Source organism: Columba livia, chromosome 1 (assembly GCF_036013475.1).
Source record: "Columba livia isolate bColLiv1 breed racing homer chromosome 1, bColLiv1.pat.W.v2, whole genome shotgun sequence".
Lineage (NCBI taxonomy): Eukaryota > Metazoa > Chordata > Aves > Columbiformes > Columbidae > Columba > Columba livia.
In genome coordinates this window covers 137,375,321-137,397,893 of record NC_088602.1, presented here as the reverse complement: position 1 = coordinate 137,397,893, position 22,573 = coordinate 137,375,321, and the positions used below count along the sequence as shown (strand labels likewise).

Genomic DNA, 22,573 nt, shown 5'->3' with positions numbered 1-22,573 from the left:
TTGTATTTCATCACCCATGACAAACCATCCGCTTAACCATAAGCCAGCATACAACTACTGTATAGGAAATGGCATGGTGTTATAACTCTGAAATGGTATTAGATTATAATATTGAGGTAAAATATTTTCCCTCGCATGAAAACCTGGACATATGTTCCTTTATTTTTACATTATCTGTGATTGTAAATCTGCAATTAGTTTTCAGACCTAGCAAGTGACCTATATCAATTTATTGTTTAATGATGCACTGTTTAAATTAATTTAACTAACAAAAGCTATGAGACAGTTCATCTCACTTTCTAAAGGTGTTATTAACAGTTTTAGCTGTAATTTCAGTAAGACCCATAGTCTAACAGGAAGTCAGGGAAAAAAATGTGCAAAGGGCCTCTAGACCACTGGAAAATCCAATCCTCTAGGTCTGAATGGTGAGTTTGCCCAGCCACTAAGAGTCTGTACAATATGGTTTAGAGGGATTGAGCAATAGAGTGAATTGCATTGCTGCCTCACCCTCTGATGAAAGTAATTATCCAACATGAAAATAAGCTCACACTGCCTACAAAAGTCCAGGCAAATACAATGAAATAGTTATGATTAGCAAAAATCTTGTTAGTTATACCAGGTCTGCAGGTTCCAGGCTGAACATAGACTGCAGAAATAGGTTTAGGGAGGTAGTTAAAAATCCAGTTTGCAAAACACGTTCTTTAACTCTTCAGTACCTCCTGTATTAGCAGGTATCAGCCAAGAGCTGAGAGTTGCTGGACATGCTGTTTTTCAACAACTGATTCCTTAGAAAAACGTTAATGAGAGCTGAAAAGAAATTTAATTAATAAGTGAGACCTGAGTGGGTGGCGTATTACTAAGGGACTTTTCTACTTGTTTATTTCTACTGGTTTCTGATGCTCAGAAAATCCATAATTTATTTGCTTCATGGAGTCTTAGTACATTTCAAAAGTGTAGTGGCATTTCCATGAAATACCATGTGTCTTGAGATGCTTTCTAAACAGCTGGTTTAGAAAGTACTGGAAGGCTCCTCAGGAAACTCTGTTACCAGCTTTTATAAATGGACTGTGATTTTTTACTGTCCTGCAGGCAATCTTGGGAGAGTAGGAAAAGTAGATGACTTTATGTAATTTTAGTAGTTTGATGAAAGATGCTTTCAACTGGAAGCCCAGAGACAATAATTTGTAGTCCCCTGTCATTTGCTGCATGCTATTGAAATGGCTATGGTCTTTGTAACCCTTAAAAACAGCCAAGGCTAAGAATAAGCTCACATGAGATTACTTTAGGAGAAGGGGACTGCTGTCAGACATGGCTGCTTATGCTGCTCAATTTGTTACAGCAAGACTGGCTGACTCTGTAGCCCAGACTGAGTCTTACAGGGGCTCATGTCCTAGTCATCATGTGGTCTTGTAACTTGTGGCTAAATCTTGTATAGAGAAAAGTTTCTTCCTTTTAGATGTATTTTTATCTAGATCTTCAAGAACAGAGAAGAAACTGGTCTTCTCTGATGATCTACAAGAAACCTTCTTCAGGGCCATCCGATGATTCCTAGGAATTTTCATCCAGCTTTTTAAATTATGTCCAGAAGGACCCCAAGGTCTTCCAGCTGCTTCTTTGTCTCCCCTGTTCAGACAAAAATACTTGGATTCAGAATAAAGAGCACTCCCATTAAAGAGATGGCACTGAAAGGCTTTTCTCTGATCCGTGAATGTTGCACCACGTTGCTGTTCATACAGCTCATTTACATTTTCTTCTCTGGGCCATTGCCACTGCAGAATGGAGAAGGGTGCAGCCTTACTGTACTCCAAGTGGGCTTCTGGTGAGGTTCTGTCATCTGCCAGAGTTCTCTGGTGGGTGCTATAGACTGGACAATGAGCTGTGTACATTCTGTAGATTAGGAAGGAAAGTGCACATTCATCCTGCAGAAGTGCACACCTCTAAGCATTTAAAACCAAAGCCTTACCATTATCTGTAAGTTATGTTTATATCTGCCTTGTTGATTAGAGGAGTGTGCTGATACGTTTCACATATTGTTCAGTCTTAATCCAGAATCAGTTTGAAACACAGTGTTTCAGGCTCTGCCTGCCTGGATGTAAGCCCTGCTAGCGTGGGCACACAGCTTTAGAAGTACCAAATTTCCGCTCAATCTCTAATACACATATCCTTAAAATACTTTGTCCAGCATCACATCTTCAGCAATGGAAGTTGCTTTTATTCATGTATCCAGTTTCCAAATGTCTTTTTGCTATCGCAGCCCTGGATGGAATTTGTAAGTCCAGTGACTCCACAATCTACAGCTGTGAAGATGAGTTTATCCTTATATATGCTGTCAATTATCAAGTCTCCCTGACTTAGCATTATTCTCTTCTTGGGCACTGCCTTTTGCTTGAAAAGGCTACAGGGTTTTTCTAGAGAAATTCTCTGTTGATATCCTGAAGCTTTCTTTTACATAGAACTTGATACTGTGGATGCCAAAATAGATTTTGTAGCATCAGTGATGCCATTGGTCTGCTTCATTACAAATAAGTCAACCACTTACACAGATGTGATAGGCTCTTTTTCTAAAAGAGCTGAGAACTGTCAGGTCTTAAGACTCAGTAAGTCTCCATCTGCTAATCAAAGGTAATGCTTTGTTCTTTGGCTACTCTTTACATCAGCTCTTAGGACGAACACATTTTATGATATATTTTTATATTGTCTTTAAAAATGCAGTCGCTGCATTGTCATCACCACAGACCTTACTAGTCTGCATGAATCTTTAAGGTGCTTTACCAACACAACCATGATATTCTACCCAGGGCACTTCTTAGATCTTGTCCTCTGATGTGCACTTTTTAAAGAGGTGAGCCTGACCCATTTCTCACTGTGTTTCATTTCCCTACCTGTACTCTTCAGTAGTCAAATGAATCAAGTTCATTTTGTCTTGAACCCAAGTGACTTCAGAACAACTGCAAAGGCTGCATTTCTCTCCCTCACCTTCCATCCAGTTTTTCTGTTCTTTCTAGAGATTACTTTTGTAAGAACTCACTCTGGCAGTAATGTGTTCTTCCTCTGACACTAGAAGATACAAAATTAATTCCTTCTTGTCTCAAGAAGAGAGTTTTATGAAGTTCTTTTCAGTATAGCAAAAAGCAACAGGACATTGTACCTATCTTGAAGTTAAGGAAGCATAGTAATTTCCCCTGAATATTTAAGGCCAGGATAACAGTGTAAACAGCAGTAATACCATTGCTACAAGTGTTTTCAGGAACCTAAACTCCATACTGATATTCATTCCTTCACAAGACATGTTCAACTCATTGTACGTCAGGACAGCTTAAGGTTTTGCCATTGGACATGGACTTCTTGGGTCATCAGTAAGGCTGTTTGCAGCCCACCTCACATACAGGAATGTAATTCTCTTTCCTTCCCTTGAAACTGGCTCCCAAGATCCCTACAAATTATTTTACTGTCAGTTGAAGTGCTTGTATAAACTGTAAAGTGGATTGGAATTGTCCTGGACTTTGTTACTGCTAAAATCTACTTCTGCCTAGATTGTTTCTGTAGTGGAGGAAGCACTTCAAGTCATTTGGAAAATCACACCACCAGTGTTGCCAGTCTGGGATATGTTATATATGTAGCTATGTTACATTTCATCTCTGATTTCCCAAGAGTGGCTTACAGGCAGGGCTTTGGTCTGTCTATATTCACAGCATGTAACCGGCAATTACAGTAGTACATTCACTAGTTCTGTATTTTCCCTTGCTGTGGCAAGAATCATTTGACTTCTGCAGATGACTCCTCTTCCATCTTTAGTAGCCGTCCAGCCAATTATACTGAGCATCCAGCTATCTGCTTGGAGAGCCAAGTGTGCAGTCCACTAAGACCATTTCCTTGCACAGCAATCACTGGTGACATGAGCTGTGGAAAATGCAATTTGGACATTTCTCCAATGGATTAGTTTATGGCAGAGGACGTCAGTGCATGTTATATGCACTTAATGAGGGCTTGCTTTGGAAAGTATACTTCCACTGTCAGTTCAGCTCCAAGGATCTCAAATGTTGCAGCAAATAACCAGTTCAAACTAGTAGATCACAAATGCAGGTCTTGCTTTGGCCACTTCCATACATGCCAGTACTCCTTTCTCTGTGTACTGGTCAGCTTTTTCATCCAGTCCTGTGCCTCCTGAAGACATCTAAAAACAACAGCCAAGATAACTGTATTTACCATGTCCTGGCCAAAAGACATTTTGATTTCAGGAGATTTTTAGCCCAGTACCTGTAATGGATTTTAATGAGCTGCTCACATCAAATTAAAAATAAAAACAAAACAAAACAAAACAAAACAAACAAACAAACAAAAAAAAACACACCCACAATTTGAGCTTATGGTCATGACTTACGGCATTTGCAACAAAGGCAAACATTTAATCATCTGTTATATCGAATATATCAGTCAGAGAGATTTAGACTTTATAGCTGATCCTTTTTTTGAATCATAGAGTAGTTGTTCTTGTGGAAGTTGTGCCTACCTGACCCAAGCTGTTGCCTCCAGTCTGGTGTTTTGTTTGTTAGGAATTTCAGGACTTAAATCTCTTTGAATCATTGTTTTCTTTTCAGGAGAGACATCCACAAAGTTAATTAGAATTATCAGAGTTTCATAATTAAAGTCATTTGCTCCTGCCATGTGTAAAATTTCATCATTTCAATATGGAAACTTTCCTTGGTCATTCTTTCAGCCATCCAGAGATCTCTCCGCTGTTGGTTCACTGTGAACAACTTCTCCAAAGTCAAACCTCTATCTCGAGTTACTGTATAGAACACACAATGATTGTGCAGTCCATATGGAAATCCACCATCTTCCTGATTTCAGGACTCTGTGGTGGATCCAATATTTAGCTCCTTTGCAAATCAGGAAGGAGCTATAGAACTGTAGAACAATGAAGCCACGCATTCTTTATCTAAAAAAATCCTTTAATCTGATGAGAGTTTTCTAGCAAACCCCTTTCTTTTTTCCTGAGAGTTAGTTTTGTGGGAAGATTCTAGTTTTCACAGTGCTTTTGCCTGGAATGATCTTCAGAAACAGGGAAAGAATGTACACAGTAGTTTGGTTAGAACATTTATTTGAAACGTGAGGAAATTACATGAAGACCCTTTCATTGTGATTTTGAAGGGAAATGTTGGGATGTAAAGTCAGACTGACTCATTATTGCCTCATGAAGGTGCTAAGCCCTTGGGGCCAGTATTGATAACCAATAGCCTGGGGCTTGGGATTCTTCAGTTTCAATAAACATAAAAGAATAGAAAATGAGACCTGGGTTTCTAACATGGTATGTAACTAACTACCAAACCGTTGGAACCGAGAGTGTTATGAGCTCTGGTTTTCCATTAGAAAATTTCCTAAAGTCTTAGGTTGTTTTATTCCAGTGTGAATTAAAAATGGATTCTGTAGTCTTCATTTTTGGTTCTCTTTCAAAATGGAATGAGAGTTTCTAGGTGAGCCTATTCTCAGTTTTCGGTGTGAAAGAGCAGGGAGATGGACAAGCTACTGTTTGCTTCCAAGTGTTCTGTCAAAGCAATTAACTTCTATCATAGTTACAGCCTACCAAGGGTCACTTTAAGCCAAGAGCACCTTTTCAGTATGTACTTCAGATCCTAGCTGTTGTACTGCCTCCTAGGACTCTTTCAGATTACTTAAAATATGTCTTTATTTCTCTGAATGGCTTTTATCTGACTTTGAGAAATGCTCACTGTCAGAAAGCCAAGTGTGCTGCTCTGTGTGCATCACTATTTTTTTGTGCTTTAATCAATAAAGCATTTAAAACATATTATTAGCAGGCATACTGCCAGGAGGATCTCTAACTCAGTTACTAACTGTGAAACCAAGACATCACTTTAACTCTTTCTGTCAGTTCTACATTCCCATATGAAATCATAGAAAACAGAGGGAAGGAATCCCTGAGGTCACTCATGCATTCTCTCTCTCCCAAGGGCAGATCCTTTCATCTTGAGTTATCGTCACTTTTATTCATTGAGTTTGTGAATGGTGTGCTATTTCCTGTAAAAATCCTTTTTCTTCATTTCTTTGCTAATGATAAAGACTCTGACCTTATCCAGAATTCCTACCAATACCTTCCATTGTTTTGCTTTTCCATTTAAAATGAAAGGATTTGTCCAAGGTCAGGAGATAATGCTCCTTCGCGATGTTCAGAGTATTTTGTTTTTTCTTAAATGCAGCTTCTTTATTTAGAAGAAGTGCCACAATCACAACTAATAGTGCTGTTTTTAAGGGATCAGACTGGGCTCATCTGGTGCTTATAAAACACCTGATCCAATCTATCAAGTGGTGTTCCCTGAATATGTAGTGTCCCCTGAAGAGGAATCAAACTTTTCTGAAATGAGAGCTGTGGGTTTCATGATTCAGTGCAACATTCACCTAGACGTTTCTTCACACATTCCATATGTGACAGTGCAGAATTCTCATCCTATTTTCATGCAAATAATATTCTACCAATCATGAAATTGCAAGGAAATGAGGAGACAAGCATAACGGAGTGAAGAATTCCACATCCTGCAAGTTACCCTTTCTGTCTCACCTTTTTCATTCCCTGAATATGAAGCTCTTTCAGTTTCTCCTTCATCTGTTCTCAGCTCTTTGTTTCTTTCATTATACTCTTCTGAATGCTCTTTCTCTATCCTTTCAGCATCACAGAGCATAATTTGCATGAGAATGACATCATTCTCACTTAACTGAAAATTCAAATATTTCAGTAGTGTTTAGTTTCTCCTTGCGCTTCTTGTCCTTTGGGTCCCTCCTTGTACCCTGATCTCGTGCCATATACCACATGTACTGCCGCTTGCAGTAAAATGCTTTTTATGGATGGCAGCAGCAGTCTCATCATGTGTTCTCTGACTCGTTGCTTTCTTACTCATACTGCATATTCTCTCTTACTTAAAGGCAAGAACATCTGTATAATCAACACAATTTTTTTAGATGCCTTTCCTGAGTTAAATGTTAATCTCTTCCAAGTTTTAGGCATTCAAAATTTGTGTAACTTTGGTCAGAATTTGGGTGGGATTCTGAGTGTTTTGTCATCCAGTTAGATAGTCTTTGTTGTTAGGCATTGCCATGCAGTTCACCTGCATACAGCAGTGACACCACTAGTGGTAAAATTATTTCTGTAAGATTCTCCTATATAACATAAATGTTAAGAGAGTCGACTATGCAAAAACCCAGTATACTTGGATTCAGAAAGATCTGTGTTTGCTGGGGATTTTGCTGAAGGAAACAGTTTAGATGTCAGCACAGGCCACCCTTGAGCCAGACTAAGCAAAGAGCGTTTTTGGATGTGAGAGGAGATGAGATACAAGTTATGATCTAATTTGATTCCAGGTACTGGCATGAGTTTGACATTCTTTACAGTCAGGAAGTCAGTAACACTTGGCTGAGAAGGATCTGGCTCTCCAGTGGAACTGTTGTAATACCTTAGCATCATCACTGTTTGGTAACCGTAACTTAATAATAGCCGGTGTTGGTCCTTATGAGTGCTCAAAAATGCTACAGTGATGCAAAGAATCATTATATATGATAGCAATGGTTTAAGATTTTGCCTTCTCAAAAGAAAAGCAATCATGAGTTTGTACTTTTTTCCTTCTTAAAAGAATCACCTAATTCCTGGCAGTTTCATTTGAAATCTTACTTTAAAAAATAAATCCAGTTTAAATTTAAGATACCACTCACTGATATCCTGGATGCTCTATCTCAGACTGGTTCTGCAATTTCATTTCAACTGAGATGTACTATAAAATCTGTTAGGAATCAGTGCAGGACATAAAGCAAATGAGCAGAGAGTGGCAGCTCTTTTGATAGCTGTCAAGGTGATGAACGTTAACAGGCATTTTTCAGCTTTTTAGTATTCATACTTACAGATTGCCAGATATTTGGCTTTCTTTCACAGCTATCCTTAATCTTTCCTCACTTGTTCAAACATACACGTTTTCCTGTCTTGTACACATAGCCTGGAGAGTCAGTTTGTGTTTCACTGTGAATTAAGTACAGACAAATCACCTCATTTTTGTGTTTAGGATAGGTAAACATGTTATCTCTTGGTTCAGACACAGGAGCAGTTTACAACAGGTTTAGTTACAGCACATCTGCTGAGGAATAGAAATTGCAAGTAGTTTAACCCTTTTTGCCACTTCAGTTGCCAGGCAATATTACTTCACAGGCACCTCATAAGGAAAAAATGGTCTAAGGTAATTCTTATACCTCACAGACCAGCTAAAACAGTGAGTGCTCTAAATCTGCCCTTCTGCTTACAACCTTTAGCTTTCAGTTACATCAAGACCGACTTGCTCATGTGTCTGAGTCCTGAATTTAAGACAGTTATTCTGAACATAAGATACTGTGTTCAGATCTTGTGTAAAATTCAGACCAAGTGTAGGAATAGATGTGATTACATTCTGAGTATTATTACTCATAACTTTGCTTGGGCTATGACCTACTTGATAGGACCTGAAAACTACTCTAAATTCACAGCTCCAGACTACTCCATTGTGAATTGCTCTCTGGCTGGCATAAAAGTTGGCTCAAAATAATCTTCTCTAATGTGGTACAAGTTTTGGGAGCAAAGCCCAACCACCCTTTTCCTGCTGAGCCCAGTGAGCTTTAGGCTACTGCAAATGAATTCCAAATGAAAGGCAGTTGAATTGATAGTTTGCTTTAACTTGCCCTATGGTCAGTGTCATTATTTGGCCAATCATGGGAACAAGGTAGGAGAAGCAAGCATTTTTCCTCTTTCATGTCTTCCTGTGTCAACCTAAATGATTTACAGAAATCTGACAAACTTGGAAAACATTCTGTGTTTTGGGAGACTGCTATCTCTTCTTCTCCCTTTTATCTTAGAGTCAGACATTGCCCAGATTCGTATCTTCAGACAGCGTTTTACATTTGAAAATCAGCAGAGAATCATAGAATAATTTTGGTTGGAAGAGACACTTAAGATCGTCGTGTCCAACCATAACCTAACTCTAGCACTAAGCCGTGTCCCTAAGAGCCTCATCTATACATCTTTTAAACACTTCCACCACTTCCCTGGGCAGCCTGGTCCAATGCCTGACAACACTTTACTTGAAGAAATGTTTCCTCATATGCAATCTAAATCTCCCCTGGTGCATCTTGAGGCCGTTTCCTCTCATCCTATCACTTGCTACTCAGGAGAAGAGACCAACACCCTCCATGCTACAGCCTCCTTTCAGGTAGTTGCAGACAGCAATAAGGTCTCCCATCAGCCTCCTTTTCTCCAGGCTGACAGTCCCAGTTCCCTCAGCTGCTCCTCATAAGACTTGTGCTCCAGGCCCCTCACCAGCCTTGTTGCCCCCCTCTGTGACCAAACCTAATCTTTTATTGCCTATCCGTTGCTGCAAAAAATCCTTTTCCTCTGCACAAGGCCTAAAGGCAAGAGGTCAGTCTAACTTTCCTTTCTGATTTGGAGGAGAAGGCAATCATGTATACAGAATTTTTTCATTTAATTTCTTTCAAGGACAACTTTTTCCATGGAAGAAGGTGCTGTTGACTGTCCATCTGATGCTTTTCCTAACAGACAGATGATCAAGACAGCAGCTGCCGCAAGACCTCCTTGAATGTAGGTGATGACTTAAGCGGCTTCCCTCTCAATTTTCTCCTAAGCCTATATATGATTTCTTTTGTTTTCACTACAGCTAGCCAGTTTTGGTCTTCCATTAAGGCCTCTTTCTGTGTTTATAGACGCATTATTGAAAACAGCTCTTTCGTTTATATTTGTTGTCTGCTCTTTCCAGTCATGATCAAGAGTTGAAAAACAAATAGGGCTTCTGGATCCTGTTGACTGCAGACTTCCATGCTGGGTAACAGAAAAGATTGGAGAATCACTTCTCCATATCTCCAAAGAAAACACCTTGATGCTAGGTGGCTTGGTTTTGCTTTCATGCCTTGTGGCTGAAAGTATCTTCATGATAGATCTGCGTATTGATCAGACCAAGGGAGGTGACATTGATCACCAGTGCAATATTTCTAGACTTTTTATACATTCTGGGCATAACATTAAATCAAGATCATCTTCCTTCATGCAGAGATCCACAGAGCACTCCTCTGTCTTGTGTCTTGCTCAGGAAACAGCACCACAGGTCAACACAGTAGAAACAGACTACATTGACTGCTGTCTCAGCGGCCAGCACAATGGCACAGTGACTGCAAATGTTGTTTGTGCTTTTAGACAGCAATAGTTCAAGCCCAAGTTATAGTCAGCATCTTTTCCTGAGGTCTCTTTGTGATTGCTGCCTAGCTCGGCCTTCTTGTGTGATGGGCAGGATTACACCTTTACAGTCCAAAAGCAGTGCTTGCCTTTTTCTGAAATTACCTTCTTGCTTACCACCCAAAGAAGCTTATTTTGGGTTAAGTCATCTTAAAAATTATGATTGATCACTTTGTTACTTGTCCATTTCATTTGTATTGCCCATGTGCAGTATCTTTAGGGTTTTGATTTTTTTTAATCTTTTAAGAGAATAATTTAAATATTTATGTTATTTTAAGCAAATTTTTATCCCACTGAACAGTATATCAAATGTTTTACCATGTTGACTGATGTTGGGAAAGCAGAGTTTTGCATATAGGTGCAGTTATATGCTCACATTCCACAGTTTATGAGATTAATTTTTAAAGTAGAAAATAATTAGAGCTAATCCAAAAATGGAAGACCTTGGTTATGACAAAACAGAGACACCAACCTGTCTGCTATATAAAGCTTTTTCATATTAATCACAGATCACAGAATGTTAGGGATTGGAAGCGACCTCAAAAGATCATCTAGTCCAATCCCCCTGCCGGAGCAGGAACACTTAGATGAAGTTACACAGGAATGTGTCCAGGCAGGTTTTGAATGTCTCCAGAGAAGGAGACTCCACAACCTCCCTGGGCAGCCTGTTCCAGTGCTCTGGCACCCTCACTGAGAAGAAGTTTCTTCTCAAATTTAAGTGGAACCTCTTGTGTTCCAGTTTGTATCCATTGCCCCTTGTCCTATCATTGGTTGTCACCGAGAATAGCCTGGTTCCATCCTCGTGACACGCACCCTTTATATATTTGTAAACATTAATGAGGTCACCCCTCAGTTTCCTCTTCTTCAAGCTAAAGAGCCCCAGCTCCCTCAGACTTTTCTCATAAGGGAGATGCTCCACTCCATCATTTTTGTGGCTCTGCACTGGACTCTCTCCAACAGTTCCCTGTCCTTCTGGAACTGAGGGCCCCCAACCTGTTGCATATTATGCTAATCTAAAGGAATTTAGGAGTGGATAGAAAGATGAAATTCTCTTATCCCTGTAAAAAGTTATATTTACAGAGGAATAAGTATTATCAGGGCAAAAAGTAAAGAGTAGTGTGTGTCAAGTCTTGCATTTCATTTTGGTACTATTGGTAGTAATTTTTATACTATTGGTAGCAATAAAAACAATGGTATTTTATACTTATATATATGTGTCCTAATGAATTTCAAAAGATCTTATGAGTATAGGAAATACTGCATCTCTTATATTTTACATGAGGGGACCAATATATCACAAATTTTTTGTGAGCTCCAGTCCAAGTAATTTGCCAAAGGTGAATCAGCAGCTTTTGGGAAGCTAGTGAAAAAATTTAGGTCTCTACTTCCATGCTCTGACTTTCTGAATATGATCATTTCCTACTGGAAATATCATAGAATCATCAAATATCTCAAGTTGGAAGGAACCCATAAGGGTCATCGAGTCCAACTCTCTGCTCATCGTAGGACTACCTAAAACTAAACCATATGACCAAGAATGTCATCCAGACACTCGAACTCTGACAGGCTTGGTGCCGTAACCACTTCCCTGGGGAGCCTCTTTCAGTGGCTGACCACCCTCTCAGTAAAGAACCTTTTCCTGATGTCCAGTTTGAACTTCCTCTGAAGCAGCTTCATTCTATTTTTTCATGTCCCATCACTGGTCACCAGAGAGAGGAGATCAGCACCTCCCCTTCTGCTGCCCCACTTCAGGAAGGTGTAGACTGGGATGAGGCCCCCCTCAGCCTTCTCTCTCCAAGCTGAACAGACCAAGTGACCTCAGCTGTTCCTCATAAGTCTTGCCCTCAAAGCCTTTCACCATCTTGTTCGATAGTTTGACATCCTTCTTATACTGAAGTGCCCAGACCTGCACTCAGTGTTCCAGGTGAGGCCGCACCAGTGCAGAGCAGAGCGGGACAATCACCTCCCTTGCCCGGCTGGCAATGCTGTGCTGGATGCACCCAGGACACGGGTGGCCCTCTTGGCTGCCAGGGACACTGTTGGCTCATGTTCAACTTGCCATCGAACAGAAACCCCAGATCTCTTGCCACAGAGCTACTCTCCAGCCTCTCACCCCCAATTTGTACGTGTAGCCAGAATTACCCCGTCTCAGGTGCAGAATCCTTGCTCTTGTTAAATTGCATGTAGTTGGTGATTGCCCAGCTCTCTAGTATGTCCAGATCTCTTTGTAAGGCCTCTCTACCCTTGAGGGACTCCACAGCTCCTTCTAGTTCAGTATCATTTGCAATACTAGATGTATCAGATGTGTATTGGCAACATGTATTGGTGATATGAATGTATCAGATTCCAAAGAGATCTTGAGCTTGAATAGGATAATGAGTAGAAATGAACCATGCCCTTGAATTTGACATGTTGCTTGCTGTGTTCATGGCACTTCCCTTCTCCTTCTTCCCCTCCCAGTAATCTTTATCAGAAATAAAGTAAAACCGAGACTCAAATTCTTTGATCTCTGTAGGATATGTGAATCAGTTTCATTGAATGATAGGCTCATGTAAATTGGAAGGGACCTCCAGAGGTCATATAATCCAATTTCCTGCTCAAAGAAAGGGCAACCTACCTGGTTGCTCAGGCCCACATCCAGTTGAGTTTTTAATATCTCCAAGGATACAGATTTCACAGCTTCACTAGGAACCTGTTCCTGTTTTTGACCACTTTCATGGTGAAAAATGTTTACCTTGTAACAAGCTGGAATTCTAAGTCGTGTTTGTTGCTTCTTGTCCTTCCACTGTGCACCTCCAATAAAAGATTTGTTCCATCTTCTCTATACTGTCCCATTAGTTAGCTGTAAACAGAAATGAGATCTCTGAGCATTCTTTTGTTAAGGCGGAACAGCTCTCAGCTTCTCAACCTCAGCAAGTGCTCCAGCCCCCAAAATATGATCTTAATAGGAGTCCACTGAATTTGCTGTAGTAAATCCATATCTTTCTTGCCCTGAAGTGCCCAGAACTGGACACAGCACTCCAGATGTTGTTACTCCAAGCACCGAATAGAGGAGTAGGGTCACTTCTCTTGATCTCCTGCTTGTACTCTTACTAATCCAAGCCAGGATGTTGTTGGCCTTCTTTGCCTTAAGGAAACACTGCTGACTTAGATTCAACTTGTCCGTCAGGGACCCCAGGTTTTTCTTCAAAAGTGCTTTCTAGCCAGTCAATTCTAAGCCTGTTCCGTTGTATGGGATTATTCCATCCCATACACAAGATTTGGGTTTGCCTTCACTGAAGCTCATAATGTTCCCCTCAGGAGAATTTTTCCAACCTCTTAAGGCCCCTCTGAATAGCAACCTGACTGTGTTGTGTACCAACCACTCCTCCAATTTGGTATAATCCAGAAATTTGCAGAAAGTGCTATCCATCCCATAATGTGGGTTTGTCAGCAGGGACACTAGGCAGTGTTGGCTCTAATATCACTAGCTGAGGCTGAGGGACAGCTCTAGCAACAGACTGCCGGTTGGGCTTCGTACCACTGATTCAGTCCTTTGAGTCCAGCTGTCCAGACAGTTTTCCACTCCCTGTATTATCCACTTGTCTACTATATCTGACTCTTCATCACTGTGCCCTTAAGGATGCTAGGGAAGACCATGTCAAAGCACTTGTTAAACTTAAGATGAAAAACATCCACAGCTCTCCCCTTATCCACAGTGTAAGTTGTGTCATTGTTAAGGCAGTCAGGTTAATGAGACGTTATTTGCTCTAAGTAAGTCAATGCTGGCCATTCCCAGTCATCTTCTTGTCTTTCATATGTGCTTGTAAATGGCTTCCAGGATGATTTGGTCCACAAATGTACAGGGGTCTCATGTGAGTAGTAGGCCAGTAGTTCCCTATATTCCCCCCTCTTGCCTTTCTTGACCTTGTCCAGTCATCAGGAACGCTACCTTGTCCTCATGACTTAACAAAGATTATAGAGAGTGACCTCACTAAGACATATATGACCATATGATCTTCAGATGTGTCCCTTCTAGTCCCACAGACCTGTGTTTCTTCTGCTTTGCACTGTATCTCAGCTCCTAAAACATTGTTTTGGATCTTACTTCAAATTGACCTAGGCTGCCAAAGGGAATAATAAAAATTCCAAGATTTTCCTGATTTTGAGTTACAGCCTTAAAATCACAACACATTCTTTTGATCATAGAGATAAAATAAGTCACAAAAATTGGAAGCAGATTTTGGAGACACCTGCCCCCAAGGCACTTTCTCAATGGCTTTATGAAATAACTGGCCACTTCAAAAAAACAGATTTGAATAGAAGCTTACATTTTGAATGGTTATGTTTATCTGGTTCATAAAATAAGCCAAAATTTAGATTTTCAGAAATGTTCCCAAACCGTGACATACATGTTCAGAGTTTCAGGCATTTAGTCATATTCAAAGCCAAATAAATCCTTTCTGGTGTCAGTCTTATTTTTAGGAAAGTAACCAGGCTCTATTGCCACCTGGTAGAGATTCTGCTTTAGTTCAAAAACTTTGCAACTAGAACCTGGAGAACTGATCTGTTATTGCTAAACTCTTGCAGACACTGAAGTGACACATTAAAGGACTGAATACCCATGTAACTTCACCTGGTAACTTAGTCAACATTCCTGATCCAGTGCTGAATGACGAACAGCTCAAGCTTCTGCTTTTTTATAGGATATTTTAATATTCAGAAGTAGTGCTTATCCCACAGTGCAATGGACTATTTTTAAAACAATAAATCTGCTGAGCAAGCCATAGGTATAGCATGTTGATAATGATTTTGGTTATTTCTTGTCTAGAGATCCGGGGAGCAGATACATGAGACTTTGTTCCAGAATTAGGAGCTTACAGTGGAAAAATAGAGTGTAAGCTGTCCCAGACTGTCTTATGTAAATAGATGTCCTTCTCTTTAGATCCCTGTCTCTGTCTGAGTTTTCTGGTGGGAATTCAATAAGGATGTAGGTGGGCCTGTAAACATCACTTCAAATTCACAGGAAAGTCTAATAGTTTCAAATGATGAGCTTGATCATAATTCAGAAGGAATCTAAATGTCAATTACATGACAGTGCTTTATTTGTGTCTTCAAGTTATTTTTCTGCTCCCAAATCAGAATTAAAAAATCAGAAACATGCCAAAAAGTCTGAAACAAGGAAAATAAATTTTTAAAAGGAGTAATAAAAAAAAGAGTAATAAATATACTGAGGTTGCCTTTCACAGTGAAAAAAAACAGTGGAAAATGGTCTGTAGGATCTATATCAACATAAATTTTGAACTTCCATTCTTTCCCTTCCATATAAGTACAGCTTCTCCCATGTGATAGCTTGGAAATGGGTCGTTTGCTTCCACTCTTTATTCCAGACCTAGAACTTGTGTTTGCATTTCAAGTATATAATCAAGTTAGATAGTCATGAGGTGAAGAATGAGTTGAAGCAATTTCTAACAGAAACATAGGTGGTAATGCACTTCGGTTTGTCTTGTACGTAGATGTCAGCTATTCTATTTGATGTAGCTCATGATACCTTTTTGCCACATTCTACTGTTCATGTTTGCTTTCTCTTACCAACGTGTTCTCATGACCTTGAATTTAAGGAGTTTCATCATTACATCTTTCCGATTATGCGAAATGTTAGATGTATTGGCAGATGTCCTCTTGTTCACTTGCATCTTCATTCTGTTAGAGGTTGTCATGTATTAAAGTCCAAGTCACCAGGAAAGCTGATGAGTATTTATCCTTTTTGGTTTGTTTTACTAAATCTCTGCGAAAATAAGAAAAGCTGGCTTAATTCCCTCTATTTATACATAGAAATAACTCTTGTTCACTGAATGACCCTTACCCTATAGATCCAGTCATCCATGCCATGGGAAAAAAAAATTGTTGTGTCTATTCATTTTCACTGGATGTCATCCAGAAAGCAGAAATATTACTGCTTATGTTCATCTTGTGTTGATGAACTGCAATAAAGGACTCTTCATGTGCCAAAGTTAATCTACTAGTGTAAGATTTACTGCTCTTCGCAGTGCCATGCCAAACGTACATCTTCAGCACTTTTTCCTGGTTTTTAACCTTAACTCTTTACTCTTGGCAGATCATCCTACCATTAAACTCTACCCAAGTGAAAAAGTTTTAAATGACCCAAAACCTTTTCCCTTCTCTGAAACATAAAATTATTTGCTATGTTGGCCGGTGAGGACACACACACACATTCACATACAAATGGAAATGCCAGCATTGTCATTTACAGAAAAATTCTTCAAGCAGCAGTGTCAGCATCAAAGTCTATAAAATAGTCCTTCCCAGGGGAGTAAATGAAAATCAGAACTACGTTATTGAAACAGTTAGGTTTAGGTCCTGCAAGTCATACCTAAGGTGAGCAAGAGCTCTGCCTGGAAGTAAGGAGTTGCAGACTCAGCTCCCTTTTCAGAAAGCTGTTCCAAAAGACGTGTCAATCCATTTGTTAGCTGTGCTTGCTGGCAGTTATATGCAAATCCATTTGTATGCTGATTGCTGCTTCTACATGATGTTATTACATAACACACATGGCATAAAAAATATAAAATCTATCTAGTAGAGCATGTGTGAATGTATATGGACAGCAGAGTTCTGTCCCATGCTGTTAATGCATGTGTGCCCCAACTACTTGCTTTCAGTTTGTTCGTAAGTGCCAACAGCTCATTCCACAACTGATGGAGAGGTCTGTGCCCAGTGCAAAAGAAAAAAATAGTTACACTTTTTTCTTTTATTTTGAAAGAGGGAAGTCCCTCCAAAGGGCCGGTCTAAGTTCACCTTGAGGGCATTAGCAGACACTACTTCAAAACAGAAATCTTTTAGTGCTAGTCATTGAAAGATAAAGCCTTTTCTGTTCCATGTAAATAATTTTTGATCAATGTACTGTTCTAAGGCAATTCCCAATTAGCATATCCTATAGCTTCTTGTCAGACCCTGTCCACAGGGTACAATTGTGACACAGACTGTGAATATTCAGCAATAGGAGTCTGTAAATCTGAGTAGGTAATGACAAAGCCTCTTTAGGGAAAGCCAGAATGAGGTGAGCTGAGTAGAATAATGGCAGTCTTGGGGAACAGGGGGGTATTTTAATCAAAGCCAGAGCAACTGAAAAAGATACTATTAAAAGGACTTGCTCTCTGAAGTAAATACTTTTCAGATAAATGCACAGTTCAAACTGACATGCTAAATTGGCATCCTTGCATCCACTCTGTTCTCTGGATCAAAGCAATGTTAATCATTTCACTTGCCTTTTATCTGTTTTATGGATGTATGCATGTGTGTGTGTGTATGTATGTGTACGGTGTGCGCATGTGCACACACGAGTAACAGACAAGAATGGCAATGAGGGAGGGGTTTTTGCTTTTTCTGTAATGAAGTTGGAGATTTTTTTTTTAATGTAGTGGTACCTAATAGTCATTGCCCACTGTTGTAAAAGCTCAGAAGTATTGCAGCTTTCTCTTGCCTGTGTTTGCCCAGCCACCCTTCTACATACTACAAGCACTGGGAAATTTCAATGACACAGCTTGGAATGGGTTCAGTGACCTCAATTATGCCCTCCCACCCACTCCAAACTCCTTTCAATTTGCAAAAAGCTTTAAGTGGACAAAACCCAGATGCCTTTTGCTTGTAGTTCAGTAAGAACAGATTGGGCATGTAGATTCTTGTCAAAGTGATATATGTAGTTCATTTTCCATTAACTCTTTCTTAACTAAGGATTTTAAATTCTCAGTTCCAAGTCTAGCACTCTGCTTTGCTTCCTGCTGCTTTTTAAAGTTCATTATGCCTACAACATCATTTAAAAAAATGAACCTTAAAAAGCCTCAGCTAGACACTGACTGATACAAAACAGATTGAATGTTTGGTTCTGCTTTTAAAGGCAATCACTTTTTTTTCTTTTTAAGCTTGTTTCATATGTAATAACCCATCCTATTGTCTAAGACTGTTTGAAAGCACTAACTAAAAATAATAAATAAAAACACGAGTTTGGGGGGAGAAAGAAATCATGACCTGTGGGAATGATTTACCAGTCAAAACCAGTACATGGGCCCTGACGACCCTGAGAGCTTGTTTCAGTTGGTTTGCTTAAACTTAGATTGCTTTCATAATGTTGTAGTATTGCCCCAAAGAGTCGGTGCCTTTCCCTTTCCCCTTCCCCAGAACATTTCATTACACTCCTTTTCTTCCTTCCTCTCTCTCTCTTTCTCTCTCATTCTGCAGAAACATGTGCTGTCAATAACGGAGGCTGCGATCGGACTTGCAAGGATACCGCGACAGGGGTACGATGCAGTTGCCCAGTTGGATTTACCCTGCAGCCTGATGGGAAAACGTGCAAAGGTCAGCTTCTGTTTGCTTTGCAATGCATCATTTGCCTTCAGCAGTTCCAGTGCAAGATGTAAATATTCAGTTATTTAATCAATACTTTTAAGTTAAGGAAATACTGGCAGAGTGATTGCAATTGAGTTCATTAGCTTTCTCCTTCCTTAATTTTTCTGTATTTACCTATTTCAGTCATTTTTCTCTCTATTTATTAGAGGGTTTTATTACTGCAAAGAAATGAGATACAGAGGTCAAGCTGTTTCAAACTGACCAGAGATTTAGAGGAACAAGTCTGGGCTGCAAAAAGCCTTCCGTTTCAAAAGATGGTCCGATACCCTTGTAAAACTTCGGTCATCTAGTGGTGTCTGAATTTGTCTATTCAAAAAGTGAGTTAAAATTCTCAGTCAGTACTTAGTAATAACCAGTTGATTACTTGAAGGTAACAAAGTGAAGCCAAACACAAGATGCAGGGGCATTGCTCAAAAAACCCCAGACAGCTGTCCATTTCTGCCCCTTCAAGATGTAAGTAGCCAGCTACAAAGGAAAATCAAAACGTTTAGTAGTGCACAAGACTAAACCGGACAGCCGACGCTCAGATTTTACAGTTCGAAAGGCAGCACAAGAACCGTGGCATTTCGACCTTCATGAGTGCGTTAAAACTGAGGTCAGGGGAAGAGAGAACAAAGAAGAGCATCTGATGTCACTGTCAACATCTGTTCTCAGTTAAGGAGACAGGGACAGTGCTCAAATATCTTTGCAGAATGACATTTAATGGCACTATGCATGTGAGTAAATTTTAATACCTCTTAGTAGGACCAGGCCCTCGATCAACCATTTTCCAGTCTTCTATGTATTTCTTCTGAGATCCATTGCAAGAGAGTTGATGATGGACATCCAGGAGGACATTGGATATATTGTTGTCACAGAGAATACTTTTTTATCACTCAGTGGTTTAGCATATGTTGACTTAACTTGCTAAGACACTGTTGGGACTTTTTTCCTTCAAAGTAACCAGAAATGTCAGAAAATGTTCAGTCCAGGGCTTGATGTTACTTAAAATAGTAAAACCCACAAAAATAAACAGAAAATGTGTGGTTTCCTCTTGCTCCAGGCTGAAAAATCCCAGTGCTTGGGCATGATCCTGTTAGTATTTAGAGAAATAACAGTCCATTTGCCTGTTTATTTGAAAATAAAACATTTAAACTGCCATTGCACACGATGTTAATAGTTAAGGGTGAGCACACATCAAAAATTAGTCGTTTTAGTTCAAGCCACATAAAAATAAATCTTGGTTTTTACAGGCAGACTACCTAAGCCATAGCAGAGCAATAACAGTCATTCCAGCAACTGCTTAAAAAGGAGGCATTTTAATACTGTAACAAACACCTAGACTTCATCATAATGTTTATTATTGAAACTGCATCATGAAAAAAAAAGAGTTCCAAATTTAGAAGTTGGGCCATAGAACTAATACAAAACAATATTTATGTAATGATCAAGTCTATAATTAGTGCTACAGACAAAATGTAATACTTAACTGATCTTCAAAGCAAATACCCTAGCTCTAAGCTCTTTCACATTTTTTCTTTCCCCATTTTTATGAGAATAAAATATAAGAAAAATAACCTGTGTTTTTATGATGCTGCTGATTCTTTCTTACTTTCCTAAAATAAGTAGCAACTGGAAATTAACTTATATGGTTTAACAAACCAACCAGACCATTTCTTTTTAATCTGTATCGAAATTTTAACAAATACTCTTCATTGTAAAATGGTAAAATACTTGTTTTGCATTTACTTTACCTGTAACTAATAATATTTATCTAATATATAGCACTGTGAGATTTTGGGGCTAGATCCTGCTTCCTTGAAGCTAAAGTAACTTCTCATTTAAATCTATTTGCAAAAAATCCTGCATGTGAAGTGACCAGTGGAGCTTCTTCTGTAGCTTTGCCCTTAGTCAAGGCTACTTTCTCTAAGATTTACATCTTCTGAGTGCAAAATTGAGCATTTTGGTGGAGTGACACTGATGCCTTCTCGGCTCCTCTTGCTTATAGGTAAAGCCTGGAAAAGGCTGGGGTAGGGAAATTCAGTGTGCACATATTACTTCCTCTGAATTCCATAAGAAACAAAAGAGTGATCTGCTCAGGTTTTATCCTTTTATTTTTTTTCTCTTTACTCTCATTGATTTAACTGGCCCACAATTTCTCATATATATAGTTGATTGTTCCTGCTAACTGTAACATTACATGTGTGGTAAGAGCAATGGATTATCTATTAAAGCATCTTCAGAGATCATGCAGCTGTCACATCCTGTCTTTTGGGGGCAGATTTTTCAAGTCCATCAAGTGTCACAGCTTCTCCAAGTGAGGTTTTTCATAAAAGTATCATTTTAAGAGAGGTTATGTTTCTAAATATGGGAGAAACATATGCCATTATCTATTAAAGGAAAGTAGAGAGACAGGGCATGCAAGAAAAGCTGAGAGAAAGTGGAGGGATAATTAATATATTAACCAAAAAATGCAATTGTGGGTTGAGCAAAATGATTAATATGTTTAGGTTGAATTTAGCAAATAATGTTTCCCAAAATAATGTTTTTATTGGAAAGTCCACAATTTTTCAGTCCATTTTGGCATCTTCCTCTCTTAAGACATTTTACATAGTGCAGCTACTATTTGAAATTATGTAGTTGTTTAGATACAAGAGGCTTAAATAAGACTCAAAGAAACATCTGAACTTTTGAATGCTTCGAGGTGAACATTGTGTAATTTATTAATCTGTAATTTTAGCTCGCTTGTAGGTGATTTCCTCGATAGTGTGCTTTTACCAGCCTGGTTTTCTGTGGAAATCTATTGCTACTTTTCCTTATTTTTTACAGCTAAATTAAAGATTTTTTTTGTTTGTTTTAAATTAATGAAAGAAATAAAAATATTGTTTTTTCTAAATAACAAAAAATACTAGATGGTTCCGTTCAAAAATCAGGACTTGCCTGTTTGAGGCACTGTATAGACACATATAATGGGAAAAAGAGTTTACTGTCTGAAATGTTCACAGGTTTTTGCTTAGTAGTTTGGAATTTCATTAACTGTTTAGTGTAGGAAAAGGCAAGTAGACACATAATAAAGGCAATTGCATATGCAGACATGCTTCATTTGCCAAAAGCACATAAACCCTATTAAATGTAACTAATTGTTCTGCACTTTATTTGCAAGATCATATTTCATGTTCTATAATATTCTATAGTTCTGTCATAAAATCTGGGGTGGATTCAAATCATAGAGTACAGAACTGAGTCGGGACTGAAACTGGTATTTCTCTTGGCCCTTTCCCAATGTGTCAGAGAATGGAGGATACAGGAAAGCAATTTCCAGGTAATACAAGGGACCTACCTTCAGCAGTTTTGCATGTTGATCTCTTTCACAGACTCGGTGGGAAATGACAGTTCATCGTACCTCAAAGAATCAAGTTCCTTTTGTTAATGCATGGTGCAGTCTGGTTTATATCAAATGTCAATAAAATAGGAAAAAAAAATTATTGTGGAGAAAGTTTTAACATGGAATATGTACAGGTAGCTACACAGACCATAGGAAGACTACTATAGTAGTCTTGCGATTATTTTGGCTTCTGGAAGCTGAAAAGATCTTTTTAATTTCCAATTCTTTCTCCCTTACATATATTACTTACCTGATCTCATGGTGAAATAAGAGCACAAGTGCTGTCTGTGGTCTAGTTAGAGGGACCTTCAGGTGCGTTGATGGTGGCTGGGATAAAAATTCATTAACCTTTTGCTTTTCTTTAAAAGTCAGTCTCAAACTCAAGTATTCCCTCAGATGGGTTGGCAGACAATGGGAAATGTTCCTGTTTTCCCTTCAGCTTTCCTATCAAACTGGCTCTTAATAAGCCAAACCATGGAGGCTTTTGTCAGATAAGAGATGCATCCCAGGCAGAAAGAGTTCCATATTCTCCCTCT

General features: G+C 39.1%; 1 protein-coding gene across 9 annotated transcripts in view; it reads left to right on the top strand.

Annotated features, from left to right (window-relative positions):
- Nucleotides 1-22,573, top strand: part of SCUBE1 (signal peptide, CUB domain and EGF like domain containing 1) — a 249,621-nt gene that overhangs the window by 156,891 nt on the left and 70,157 nt on the right. For all 9 annotated transcript variants that reach the window (XM_065050094.1, XM_065050093.1, XM_065050095.1 and 6 more), the window contains one exon: nt 18,506-18,622. In XM_065050094.1, the coding sequence (XP_064906166.1) occupies nt 18,506-18,622 (117 nt within the window). The remainder of the gene's footprint in view (nt 1-18,505; nt 18,623-22,573) is intronic.